The 13,790-nt window shown below is 40.7% G+C and overlaps 1 protein-coding gene across 1 annotated transcript in view; it reads right to left on the minus strand.

Annotated features, from left to right (window-relative positions):
- The window catches only part of LOC132869113 (voltage-dependent P/Q-type calcium channel subunit alpha-1A-like), a 76,263-nt gene that overhangs the window by 1,648 nt on the left and 60,825 nt on the right, over window positions 1–13,790 (minus strand). The window contains exons 4-13 of the mRNA XM_060902460.1: window positions 9,238–9,329; window positions 8,480–8,632; window positions 8,029–8,216; window positions 6,238–6,341; window positions 5,937–6,052; window positions 5,481–5,537; window positions 3,816–3,887; window positions 3,451–3,684; window positions 3,012–3,124; window positions 2,789–2,901 (exon numbers count right to left, since the gene is read on the minus strand). Coding sequence (XP_060758443.1) covers window positions 2,789–2,901; window positions 3,012–3,124; window positions 3,451–3,684; window positions 3,816–3,887; window positions 5,481–5,537; window positions 5,937–6,052; window positions 6,238–6,341; window positions 8,029–8,216; window positions 8,480–8,632; window positions 9,238–9,329 — 1,242 coding nt within the window. The remainder of the gene's footprint in view (window positions 1–2,788; window positions 2,902–3,011; window positions 3,125–3,450; window positions 3,685–3,815; window positions 3,888–5,480; window positions 5,538–5,936; window positions 6,053–6,237; window positions 6,342–8,028; window positions 8,217–8,479; window positions 8,633–9,237; window positions 9,330–13,790) is intronic.

Genomic DNA, 13,790 nt, shown 5'->3' on the forward strand with positions numbered 1-13,790 from the left:
GGTTGTTAATCAAGGGCCGTAACTTTGGTAAAATGCGACTGAATTGAACAAAATAATAATATGCGTATTACCGTCATATAACAAGGCCTTTTGCCAAGTTTGGTGAAATTCCTCCAAAAATTGTGAGAGGAGTTGATTTCAGAAGGTGAGAACCCTTCCCGGGACGGACGGACAGACAGACGGATGGATGGACAGACATTGCCACAACATAATCCCCCTTCAGGCCTTTTGGCCAGCGGGGGATAAAAACTGTTCTGATTTTAACAAATAAACATGTTTTTAAAAAATCACAAGTATTTGTAAATATGAAATGGACTTTATCCTGACTTTAAACTTTTAAAATGACTTTCAACTTTTCAACTCTTTACATGGACTTTCACCCTCAATGTGTGCACACACCACAACAAATTTCTCATATGTGTAGCATACTTTTCAAAATAAAGAGATTCTGATTCTGATCTGAAAGCCATGTGATACATCATCCCACAAGTTGTTTGAGGCCTCTTGAAGGCTTGTGAGACGGTGTGTGCAACATGACATTGTCCTATAGTACCCTTAAGGATCACCAATTGAAGAAAGTCTCACCTGTGGCTCTAAAAAGGGGAAAGAATCACATGACATGTCATGTATACATTACATCATTATGATGCAAAAAAATACTGGAAGCTGGTTCTGAGTTGGCTGTAGTGACAATCTCTAGCATTAGCATTGAGTCGGGGGGGCTTTGGTTTAATTTTCTATTTACCAGGTCAGCAATTCTGCAGCACTGATGCTGGGTAAATAACCACAGTGAGTTAGTAGCTATAAATAAGCTTATTATAAATTTAAATTAAATTATTTAAACAACACATGTATGTGCTCTGTGGTGAACAGCAGCAGAGATCATTATTGAATTGTTGTTTAGTGAAGTCGCTCTCGTAAACAACACACTGCTTTATTTTCAGAATGAAGACATTCATGACTTTACAGTGTCTTGCAAAAGTATTCACTCCCTTGGTGTTGGTCCTGTTTTGTTGCATTACAAGCTGGAATTAAAATGGATTTTTGGGGGTTTAGCACGATTTGATTTACACAACATGCCGACTACTTTAAAGACGCTTGTAATGTGACAAAATAGGACAAACACCAAGGGGGATGAATACTTTTGCAAGACACTGTATCTGTTTCATTTATCAAAGAAAGATGTTTTGATGCTCTCCTCCGCAGTCAGACAGCAAACCTTATTAAAGTTTGTATCAGATACAAAACAAGTGAAAAGAAACTACATATAAAGAAATACAGCATACTTTATTTTTGTCAGTTTTTAAGCTGTAAATACCACATTTTCCCACCACCATCGCATTAGTCGGAATCTGTCGCCAATTCCCAAAACGATCGTCATTCGTCCCAAGCCTAGGGATGTTTTCCCTTTATATGCAGCAGCACATCCGTATCAGCAAAAATGTGATGTCATTACCCCAGTCCTAGTCACACTACTGCACTGTAACTTCAACACAGCAGCAACTGTTACAAATACACTATTCAAATTAAACAAAAAAATAAATCCTAAACAAATACAGATACAGTTAGAAGAACCAATATCATTTTGAGGTGTTTGTTTGTTTGTTTGTTTGTTTGTTTGTTTGTTTGTTTGTTTGTTTGTTTGTCAGGACGGTGATCCTGCAGGACAAACAAAAAAGTTGCAAAAGTGAAAAAGGATTATATTTTAATTTGAAGCTTGCAAGGTGCAGGTTTGAAGCTGGGACGAGTTGTCAGGTTTCAACAAATTTCCCATCACAAATACATCTTAAACATGGCACAAAAAACTTGAAATAACACCAAAATGTTCTGGTCGAGAAAAAGGTATACAAATTCTTCTTTTTTTGGTCTTTTCACAGGAAACAAGTAAAAGATATTTGTTAAAATAACACAAGTAGGAGATGGACTATTTTATAATCATTGGTTTGCACCACTGAGCACCAAATAAAACCACATTTCATTACAAATAAAATAAATATGCTTTCATTTACAGAGCCACTGCTCCATACAGCTCACACAGTCCCTGCACTGTGCACATCTGTGGGCTTGCTTTCACAAAAATAATAATTTAATTTGTTTTTAAAATCTTAATTTGTGGGTTAATTTTGTGTTTTCCATTGTGTCTTTCTTAAATGATTGTTATTAAATCATTATCTCCATTATTTACATTTATTCATTTAGCAGACTCTTTTATCCAAAGCGACTTACAAAAAGAAAATTGACAATCAAGATACATAGAAGAAGTCTTAAAAGAAATATCACTAAAGGGAGCTTTAAAGTGTGAGTGCAAAAGTGGAATCAAGTGCAAGATGAGTGCAGTAGATTATTATCATGAGAAGAATATTTCTAATATCCATTATTATCAAAAGAAAAATCAATTCTGTTAAAAAGATTGTCATGAGAAATGGCAAGGAACAGAAGATGTGCAGAGAGACACAAGGTACACATAGGGACATAAGAGATGTAGGAGGACATGAGACATACTCAGTAATACCAAATATGCAGACATGAGACAGTGTGATACAAGATGCAGAGGGTTAGGGTTATGTTATGAAACATATAGAGTGATACGACATACACAGAGGGTATGAGAGATGTAGAGGGTTAGGAGACGTATGGGGGACAAGAGATATGCACAGGGACATGAGACATACAGGACAGACAGTGGGGAAGAATAACAAAGGGAAAACAGTAAGAATGACAGACAGACAGACAGGGAGACAGACAGATAATGAGACAGACAAACATAGAAACAGACAGATGTACTCACTTGGTCACTTTGAAGATCCTTAGCAACCTGAGAGCTCGTAATACACTAATCCCAAATGATGTCCCAGGCTGGATCATTGCCCAGAGCACCTCGAAAATACTGCCACATATGACCTGTCTCACACACACACACACACACACACACACACACACACACACACACACTTTATTTGTAGATCTGACTGATGAAAGAAAATAAAATGTAAAGAAAGAAGAGCGCTTACGATGCAGTCAAAGCAGTTAAAGGAAGAGTGAAAATATGGCCGAGTTCCGAGTCCATACATTTTAATACACATCTCCGACATGAAAATCCCAAGGAATATAAACTCTGCAAAGTCTATGTCCCAGAGAAAGAAGAGATCAGACAGAGAGAGAGAGAGAGAGAGAGAGAGAGAGAATTATATTTGTGATGATTGGACCAACTTCCCTGCACACGGCATCAACCCTCCAGCCTCAGGAGTGGATTAAACCCAACGCAGACATACTGTTTACTTTTACATTATTATGTTTAAATAAACACAGACTAGAAACAGCCACGTTAATGACGTTTCATATTCAACTCACTTGTCAAATACTCTTCACAGCTCTAACTGACAAAGAACTGTACTCTCGTTTAAGGAAAAAGGGATGAAGAAGGGTAAGTGCAGTAGAACAGGGACTCACACAAGAAGTCTGACAGCAGCTCGGGCTGGTCGTAGTGGACCACGGCCACACACAGAGTGTTCAGACCAACTAAACAGAGCACAGTCCAGTAGAAAGCCTGCGTTTTCACAATGTGGCGAATAAAGAAACGCAGCCGCCGCTCCTTCTTTCGGAAGGACGAGCCCTCGAGCTTGGAGCTCTTCAGGCTGGCACGAGCAAACGGAGAGCCTGAGAGACAAAAATGAGATGTAAAATATGGACAAAATTTAAGGTTTTGAAAACGCTGTCATATTCTCATGTGGCTGTAACTTTGTTACCTACAAGCACACACACACACACACGAGCAGACTGAAAAACTTTTACTGTACAATTTCTACCTAAAGCGAGGTCTCCGTCTCCCTCATCTGGGTTTAGCAGGTCATTTTTGCTCTTCTTTAGCGTTGGTCTTCTCCGTGATCCTGCACACCACAGACAGCAGCAATGCATCATGGTCCAGTTTTCAGCAAATTAAATCTGTGTCTTTTGAAACTTTCAATGATTTGTGTGGGTTTTGTTATTTAAAATATAAAAGCTTTCAAAGACAACACATGCATGCACTCTCTCTCTCTCTCTCTCTCACACACACAAACACTCGCTCTCTCACACACACACACACACACACACTCGCGTGCTCACTTGCTCTCTCTTGTGCACTCTCTCGCTTGCTCTCTTTCACACTCTCTCTCTCTCACGCACACAAACACTCGGGCAGGTGGGCTCTCTCTCTCTCTCTCTCTCTCTCTCTCTCTCTCTCTCTCTCTCTCGCGCTTGTGCATGCTCATGCTCTCTCTCTCTCTCGCACGTGCTTGTTCTTGCTCACACGCACATGCATGTTATCTCGTTCACACACACTGCAAAAAATTATGTCTTAGCAAGTGAAAATATCTTGAATAGTTGAAATGATCTAGCATTTCCTATTAGAAGAATACAAGACGCCATTTCTGAGATTATTAACCCTAGCTCTAGATTGCAAACAACTTATTCTAAAACGTCTTGTCAACTAAAAATAACTGTCCATGCAGCAAGATCATTTGACTAGTATTAAGGAATTTTCTCTTTAAATTCAGTTTCCGGGCGGCACGGTGGTGTAGTGGTTAGCGCTGTCGCCTCACAGCAAGAAGGTCCGGGTTCGAGCCCCGTGGCCGGCGAGGGCCTTTCTGTGCGGAGTTTGCATGTTCTCCCCGTGTCCGCGTGGGTTTCCTCCGGGTGCTCCGGTTTCCCCCACAGTCCAAAGACATGCAGGTTAGGTTAACTGGTGACTCTAAATTGAGCGTAGGTGTGAATGTGAGTGTGAATGGTTGTCTGTGTCTATGTGTCAGCCCTGTGATGACCTGGCGACTTGTCCAGGGTGAACCCCGCCTTTCGCCCGTAGTCAGCTGGGATAGGATCCAGCTCGCCTGCGACCCTGTAGAACAGGATAAAGCGGCTACAGATAATGAGATGAGATTCAGTTTTCAATTTTTTGCAGTGCACGCAAACACTTGTGTGTGCACACTCACTTGCTGTGTCTCCCTCGTGCGCTCGCGCTCTCTCTCTCTCGTGCATGCGTGTTCGCTCGTCTCTCACGCTCTCCCTCCCTCACGCTTGCTCTCTCTTGCGAATGCACACTCTCTCACACATACAGACATATACTCGCATGCGCTCACTCTCTCTCTCTCACTCACTCTCTAGGCACACTTTCACTTGCTCGCTCACTCACTCTATCGCACGCATGCACGCGTGTGTGCTCTTGCTCACTCTCTCTCGCTCATGTGCTCTCGCCTTCTCTCTCGCTCTCTGTCTCTCTCTCACACACACACACACACACACACACTTGCATTCACATGTGCACTCACACAAAGTGATGTGTTTAAGGTTTAATGCAGAGGCAGCATTGCTCTCATCTCTGCTACACACTTGCACACATGAACACTCATGGTCACATGTGCAAACCCTTGCACATGCACACACTCACTCGCTCACAAGAACTGGAAGAGAAAGATAAGAGAGAGAAATTGCTTGCATATAAATACCATCAAAGGGCATCCGGTCATCACCGTCATTGTCCTCATCAGCCAGAATCACTTCCTCTGGAGAAACAGGAAATCAAACATTGACTACAATCTAACTCCACCCACCTGTCCCACTTGACTACACTTACTTCAATACACCTGCCCAACTAGCCCCACCCCACCCTCCCGAATATCCTCACCCCACTACAACCCACCTGAATACACCCCACAACTAGCCTTAACCCACTGCACTGATCCAACCACATCTACCCCACAACACCAATCCACGACTCCCTCAGTGAAATTCTCCCTTTGATTTACTCTCATGTCTAAACTCACATGACAAAGATAAACAAAGAAAATTATAAACTTATAGACACAGAGCAAGTGAGTGAAGATGTGGAGATGCTGATGAAGACATTAATTGAGAGGGTTATGGAGACACAGATGGACTCATGGATTTGTGGAGCTGCTCACCTGCTTTGCAGATCCACTCCAGATATCCATTCAGTTCTCTCTCAATCTGTTGCTGTCGCCTCAGTTTCAGGAACTCACTGCGGTTCTCCACCCGCTCTCGCTCTTTAGCAAACTCACTGTGTTTTACACACACACACACACACACACACACACACACACACACACACACACACACACACACACACAGATGTGCACACTTAGCTGTAATTCTATCTCTGCAAGGTTTCCATAGTGTGTACACACACACACACACACACACATACACACACACACACACACACACACACACACACTCACTCACCCAGACAGCACTCCAAGTACCAGGTTGAGCATGAAGAAAGAGCCAATGATGATGAGGGGGACGAAGTACATCCAGTTCCATGCACTGCCTGAGGCGTCATCACTCTGAGACAGTCAGACACACACACACACGCGCGCACACACACACACACACACACACACACACACACACACACACACACTTACTTCTGTCACTGTTTTGTTTTAAATCAGAGAATCAAAACAATTAAGTTTCAGGTTGCATTTACTGTGTTTTGGACACAGATTGGACTCTTGCAGGTGTGAATTTTAAATAAAATTCAATCACTGTGAACTGCACAGTGGCGGGCACGTGACCCCCTCTCACTGCCCCTCAATGCCCCCTCCCAATTGTACCATATGTTTGCCAGAAGCTCTACATTTTACACTCTGTGCTGACATATGCAATTGCAAAATAAACAAAATAAATGTCGGGTGGATTGACTAATGTTCACTGTAATAATTATAATGGTCAGATTTTTCCCCTCACAGTGATCTGTTCAGCTCTACGCTACGTCTCCTGTAAAACTGAACATACGGGTGAGGTTCAGTAGAGAGACGGACCGGATGAGAACTAGCTTATTTCCACACCTCTTGGCAAACACAGTAGGAGTGAGCCATCTGTACAGAAGGAAAAATGTCCCACATGCTGTGTCCTTACAGAAAAGAGACAAACATAAAGCCAACTTTAAAACATTTGGCCTGGTTTCATCCGATCATCAGTTCGAATCTCGAGTGTAATTAAACAGGGTGGCCTCCTTGTCTTCTTGCACACAGAAAAGAAGAAAACAAGATACAAAACACCAGAAGGTTATGAAAATCTGTGAATTGGTCAAGATTATTTTTACCGCAGTAGACTTTTTCCTCTCTCTCTCTCTCTCTCTCTCTCTCTCTCTCTCATATGTACTGCAGCATTTTGGCCATTAAATTTTCATTGGTTTCTTCCTCAGCAGCTGTAAGAATAACTCCAGTTCAACACTGACCAAAGATAAATATAGCAATGGGTTCACAAGGCTGGCTCTCTCTCTCTCTCTCTCTCTCTCTCTCTCTCTTTCTCTTTCACACACACACACACACACACACACACACACACACACACATACACACATACATACACACACAGAGAAAGAGAGAGAGAGATTTTCTAAGTTTTATTTAGTAATTCATTCTTCACTGGTGCATGAGGAGGGACTCTCAGTAGCGCTGACACAGACAGCATGGATCACTTCATAGTGAACAGAACAAGAAAAAATCTGACCATTAAAAGATTTTTTTTTTAAAGTGAGTTCCTGTTACTTGACCTTGATCTCTGACTGACACTCTGGCTTTCAATCAGGAAGATCAGTGAAAGAGGATTTCAGAGTTTCATGCAGGGATTTTTATAACAGGATTTTACAAGATGGCTGGCACAGGAGTTAAGAGAACAGGAGGTTCTTCTGTAAATGGACAGTCTGTTCCTCTGTGATAAGAGCAGAAACCCTGCTCGTTCTGAAGCTCTGTATATTTCTCTTCCTGTTTTGCAGACTCACAGCACACATTTAGTGAGTCAATTGTCCCTCTTTTCCCATCACTTGCTTTGTGTTGCATTTCTGTAGATATTTCATAAAGTCTTCACCTGACAGTAAAGATGTGTTCAGAAAATATCTGTCATCAGGACGAGTGATGTTAGAAAACTTTTCACTTCAGCAAATCTGTTTTCAGCATCCTTTTACCTTTTTACCGGAATCATCACTGTGGCAGAAATTCAGATGATCGTTACACTATTGTGACTCACATAGTAAAGAAGATCTGTCCAGCCCTCCATCGTGATGCACTGGAAGACGGTGAGGACGGCAAACAGGATGTTGTCAAACTGCGTGATTCCATAGTTTGGTCCAAGCCAGTATTTCTTACAGATTGTACCATTTGGACACATTCGAGAGGGGGACTCAGTTCCACATGGAAACTCTTCCCGAATTTCCTCTGTCAGAAACAGGCACACACTTTCATCAGTCCACTGACAGTAAACACAAACAAAATATTCAGGTAATCTTCTTTGACACCACACAGGCCATCAAATTAAACTTGACAGCAAGTTGAATTAGCAAGTTAAACGATATTGATAGAAACAGGCACAAAAAAATAAATCCCACACACATGTTCACACTGATGACTCTTGGGTCAAAATCACCTACATGGACTCATGAATGGAACTTTTTTGCTTTCAAAATCGGACACAAGCTCACCAGTGATGATATCGAAGCAGGTGGTGTGAAATTTGCCAATGTAGAACTCAAGGCCGATGATGGCAAACATGAGAATGGCGAAGAAGAGCAGCAGGCCAATCTGCAACAGGGGGATCATGGCCTTCATGATGGATTTGAGCACCACCTGCAGGCCTGGAGGACAAACAGACGTTCGTTTATAAAACTAGTGTTTAATAAGTTCTTGGTCATGTACTGTAGTATTCTGTAGTCCAGCAGTGCATGTCTCTGTGACAGTGTTTAGGTTGCTATAAAACAGTGAGACAGAAAAGAAACCCTTGTTCTTTTGTTTTTAAGAGCTAACAGCGAAACTCGACCGCTAAAACTTGTATTTGAGAACGTTGAAATTTTTTACTATTAAAATCCATTGTAACTGCATTAGCGATAACAATCACATCTCCTATGACATTCTCATAAAACAGAATTGCTAACTTCTCACAGGAATAACGGAAACAGATCACCAACCAATAAATCAGAAAGCCAGAATCACTAAACACACATTTCATTATAAGCATATTTATTGTGTTCAGGGTGGAATTTTGATTTAAGGATTGACACTTTGTTTTCAGAGTGAAGAGTCAGTAACAGCACAGCAGGGTTTTTTTTTTTTTGAGCGTATGGGACCAACTGTATTTTATAATTTTGGAGGTTTGCATGAACACAACATTCCACAACAATAACATCAAAGTGACTCTCTCCCTCATTCATTTCATCTCTTGTTCTCTCTCTTGAATACTCACTGGGAATCCCAGACACCAGCTTCAGGGGTCTCAGCACTCTGACAGCCCGCAGCGTCCTCAGGTCGAAGTCTGAACCCACTGTCGATAGAATTCTGTGAAGAAAAGAGACAAGAGAGTGAAAATAAATTACTGTCTGAATTACAACACAATCATTGGCTCAGATTAATTAACACAGATCAATGTTCTCAAACATACAAACATATTTATCCAAAAATAAATGAAAATATTTAATTTCATTTATTTTTGATAACAGATGGAATGAAAACAGGCTTTTTAAGTGTATTCAGACTTTTAAACTCTTTCAGTCACCCTGCAGAGTGATACGAGACAATCCTGATAAAGGACCACGATGTAATGTACAAACAAACATACATTACATATACATTTGATATACAGTGTATATATAGAAGATCTTACAAGGTGGCATGAAGATATGAAGTTTATCTTCACGTGGTGAATGTAGATATCATGAGTGAGCAAAGAGAAAGAGTGATCTATTTTTCAACATGAGACAAACTTCATATCTTCACCCCACAGTGTAATGTTCTTTATATTATATGGACACATCCACAAAAAATACACAAGTTGATCAAAAGAATTTTAATTTTGAACTGGTTTGCCATTTTGACAACACACATCTAGTCAATGGGAAAACACTGGGAGTGACATCACCAGAGTGAAATATTAGGAAATATGTCAGTCAGATCCGCGATAGATTTCATTTGAAAAATGTGAGTTTTTCAACACGAGAAGATCAGAGGCGATTCTAGAGTCTGTTGTGGCCCCAAGCAAAAATTTCCAGGGAGCCCTTCTGACCAGTGTTCATCACCAATATGTTATAAATAATCTGACACCAACGAAAAATGTATGAAACCAAAGTTTATTAAATTCCAAATGTGAAAATACAATGGTAAAGAACAATAAAAACAATAAAAAACAAAATAAATAAGCCCTCAGGCCCCGACTCTCAGGGAGCCCCTGGGCCAGGGGGCCCCAAGCCTTGCCTGTTCACAAGCTGCGTGTCTGGATAAGATAAACTTCACATCTTCAAGTCAACAGGTGATTTTCTTTTTATGATATCGATGCACTCACAAACAAAAAGTCCCCAAATTTATCAAAACAATTAATCAAATTCCTCACAAGTGACAGATAGAGATTTATGTCCTGGTTTTGGTTCTCCATGTCCCGGATGGAGCTCGGATGAAAAATATGAGTGGCATATTTCCAAGTAAAACACTCATGTCTATATAATAGACACACATATGCAGGATATACAGTGGTGCTTGAAAGTTTGTGAACCCTTTAGAATTTTCTATATTTCTGCATAAATATGACCTAAAACATCATCAGATTTTCACACAAGTCCTAAAAGTAGATAAAGAGAACCCAGTTAAACAAATGAGACAAAAATATTATACTTGGTCATTTATTTATTGAGGAAAATGATCCAATATTACATATCTGTGAGTGGCAAAAGTATGTGAACCTCTAGGATTAGCAGTTAATTTGAAGGTGAAATTAGAGTCAGGTGTTTTCAATCAATGGGATGACAATCAGGTGTGAGTGGGCACCCTGTTTTATTTAAAGAACAGGGATCTATCAAAGTCTGATCTTCACAACACATGTTTGTGGAAGTGTATCATGGCACGAACAAAGGAGATTTCTGAGGACCTCAGAAAAAGCGTTGTTGATGCTCATCAGGCTGGAAAAGGTTACAAAACCATCTCTAAAGAGTTTGGACTCCACCAATCCACAGTCAGACAGATTGTGTACAAATGGAGGAAATTCAAGACCGCTGTTACCCTCCCCAGGAGTGGTCGACCAACAAAGATCACTCCAAGAGCAAGGCGTGTAATAGTCGGCGAGGTCACAAAGGACCCCAGGGTAACTTCTAAGCAACTGAAGGCCTCTCTCACATTGGCTAATGTTAATGTTCATGAGTCCACCATCAGGAGAACACTGAACAACAATGGTGTGCATGGCAGGGTTGCAAGGAGAAAGCCACTGCTCTCCAAAAAGAACATTGCTGCTCGTCTGCAGTTTGCTAAAGATCACTTGGACAAGCCAGAAGGCTATTGGAAAAATGTTTTGTGGACGGATGAGACCAAAATAGAACTTTTTGGTTTAAATGAGAAGCATTACGTTTGGAGAAAAGAAAACACTGCATTCCAGCATAAGAACCTTATCCCATCTGTGAAACATGGTGGTGGTAGTATCATGGTTTGGGCCTGTTTTGCTGCATCTGGGCCAGGACGGCTTGCCATCATGGATGGAACAATGAATTCTGAATTATACCAGCGAATTCTAAAGGAAAATGTCAGGACATCTGTCCATGAACTGAATCTCAAGAGAAGGTGGGTCATGCAGCAAGACAACAACCCAAAGCACACAAGTCGTTCTACCAAAGAATGGTTAAAGAAGAATAAAGTTAATGTTTTGGAATGGCCAAGTCAAAGTCCTGACCTTAATCCAATGGAAATGTTGTGGAAGGATCTGAAGCGAGCAGTTCATGTGAGGAAACCCACCAACATCCCAGAGTTGAAGCTGTTCTGTACGGAGGAACGGGCTAAAATTCCTCCAAGCCGGTGTGCAGGACTGATCAACAGTTACCGCAAACGTTTAGTTGCAGTTATTGCTGCACAAGGGGGTCACACCAGATACTGAAAGCAAAGGTTCGCATACTTTTGCCACTCACAGATATGTAATATTCGATCATTTTCCTCAATAAATAAATGACCAAGTATAATATTTTGTCTCATTTGTTTAACTGGGTTCTCTTTATCTACTTTTAGGACTTGTGTGAAAATCTGATGATGTTTTAGGTCATATTTATGCAGAAATATAGAAAATTCTAAAGGGTTCACAAATTTTAAAGCACCACTGTAAACAGTACATATACATATACAGTATATATACACTGAGGTGAACCTGGTCATTCAGTACATTCAGGTCGTCAGCTGACTTCATTTTATTGCTCCATATCATTACTGAGCCTTGACCTGACCAACTGAATCAACAAAATTAGTGGACGAGTTTCTTGCCTTCTTAATGCATTTGAGATCAAACAGTAAACAGTAAATAATAAAAATACAGTAAATCACCTGATTCCACAACTGCAGTAATCCATATTATGTCAAGAACCAAACAACTCAGTAAAGAGAAACGACATCCATCATTACTTCAAGACATGAAGTGACTTTTAGTTAATAACAAGAAAGAAAAAAATAATTAGAAAGCTTGTCCAGATTTTTGACTGGTACATATAAATGCACGGTACTTGTACATACACATATAGAACATATATACAGTACACACACACACACACACACACACACACACACACACATATACACACACACACACACACACACACACACACACACACACACACACACACAGTGCATATGTAAAACATATCATGGGGAAATAACATCAGGTGATTATTTGACAGCGAGGCCTGTCACATGTCATATCTTTATAGTGATGGGTGATTCCTCATTCACACTGTTTCTATGGTAACCAGCCTGTTCTCATTCATAACTGTTGCCATGGCAACAACATTCTTCCACCATTGATGGAATCACAGCATTGCCGTGGTAACAGGCCAGGAAAAGGTGGAGCCTGATATATTGATTTATTCTCAGTCACAGTCACTGAATCCCAAAATATAAATCACACTGATCTGTTCACAGTGCTGTTCACACCTTGTAACACACACACACACACACACACACACACACACACACACACACACACACACACACACACACACACACTCATCCTGTTGCAGCCATTAAAACACACTATTAGAATGATATTTTTCTTGCTTTTTGTTTGTGTTTAACACTGCACCAGTGTTTAATGAGCAAAAATTTTTAGGACCAGGTCCTGGAACAGAGTTACAGATCATTACAGATGGTGAGAAACATACTGTGCACCTGACATACATATATGGCTCTTCATCCAGCTTTTCTTTTCTGATCTTCTCTTTTTGATTTTTATATATTTTTTTTCTTTCTTTTCTTCTCATTCTATCTCTCTGCACATCTCTCTCTCCTGAAATAGCCTCCTTTCCTTTTCTTATCTCCGTTATTATCTTCTGCTCATGCTTTAAGCTGTGTAAAAATATGACATCAGGAGTGGGATGAGTTTCCTTCCCCACATCTCAATTCCATTGCTATTTAAACAGGCTGGATGGTCGGCTGTGTGTGACTTCATTCAGTTCTTCTCCATGAAAACAAAATACACAAAAGCACCCAAATTCTGGACATTACAGACAAAACCAATGATTCAAACCCGTGATTCTAAACACAGATCTGATTAAAGACCCTGAAACCTACAAAAAACAGGCTTGCTCTCTCTCCCTCCGTGTGTGTGTGTGTGTGTGTGTGTGTGTAAGTAGCACCTTTTAGCTCTGGAGCTTTTTGAAGATGAAATGAGTTCCCCCCCCAACCTTCCCCCCCCCCACACACGCACAAAAGAGAGAGAGAGAAAGAGAGAGAGAGAGAGAGAGAGAGAGAGAGAGAGAGATTTGTAGTAGATGATCGATCATC

Source organism: Neoarius graeffei, chromosome 20 (genome assembly GCF_027579695.1).
Source record: "Neoarius graeffei isolate fNeoGra1 chromosome 20, fNeoGra1.pri, whole genome shotgun sequence".
NCBI lineage: Eukaryota > Metazoa > Chordata > Actinopteri > Siluriformes > Ariidae > Neoarius > Neoarius graeffei.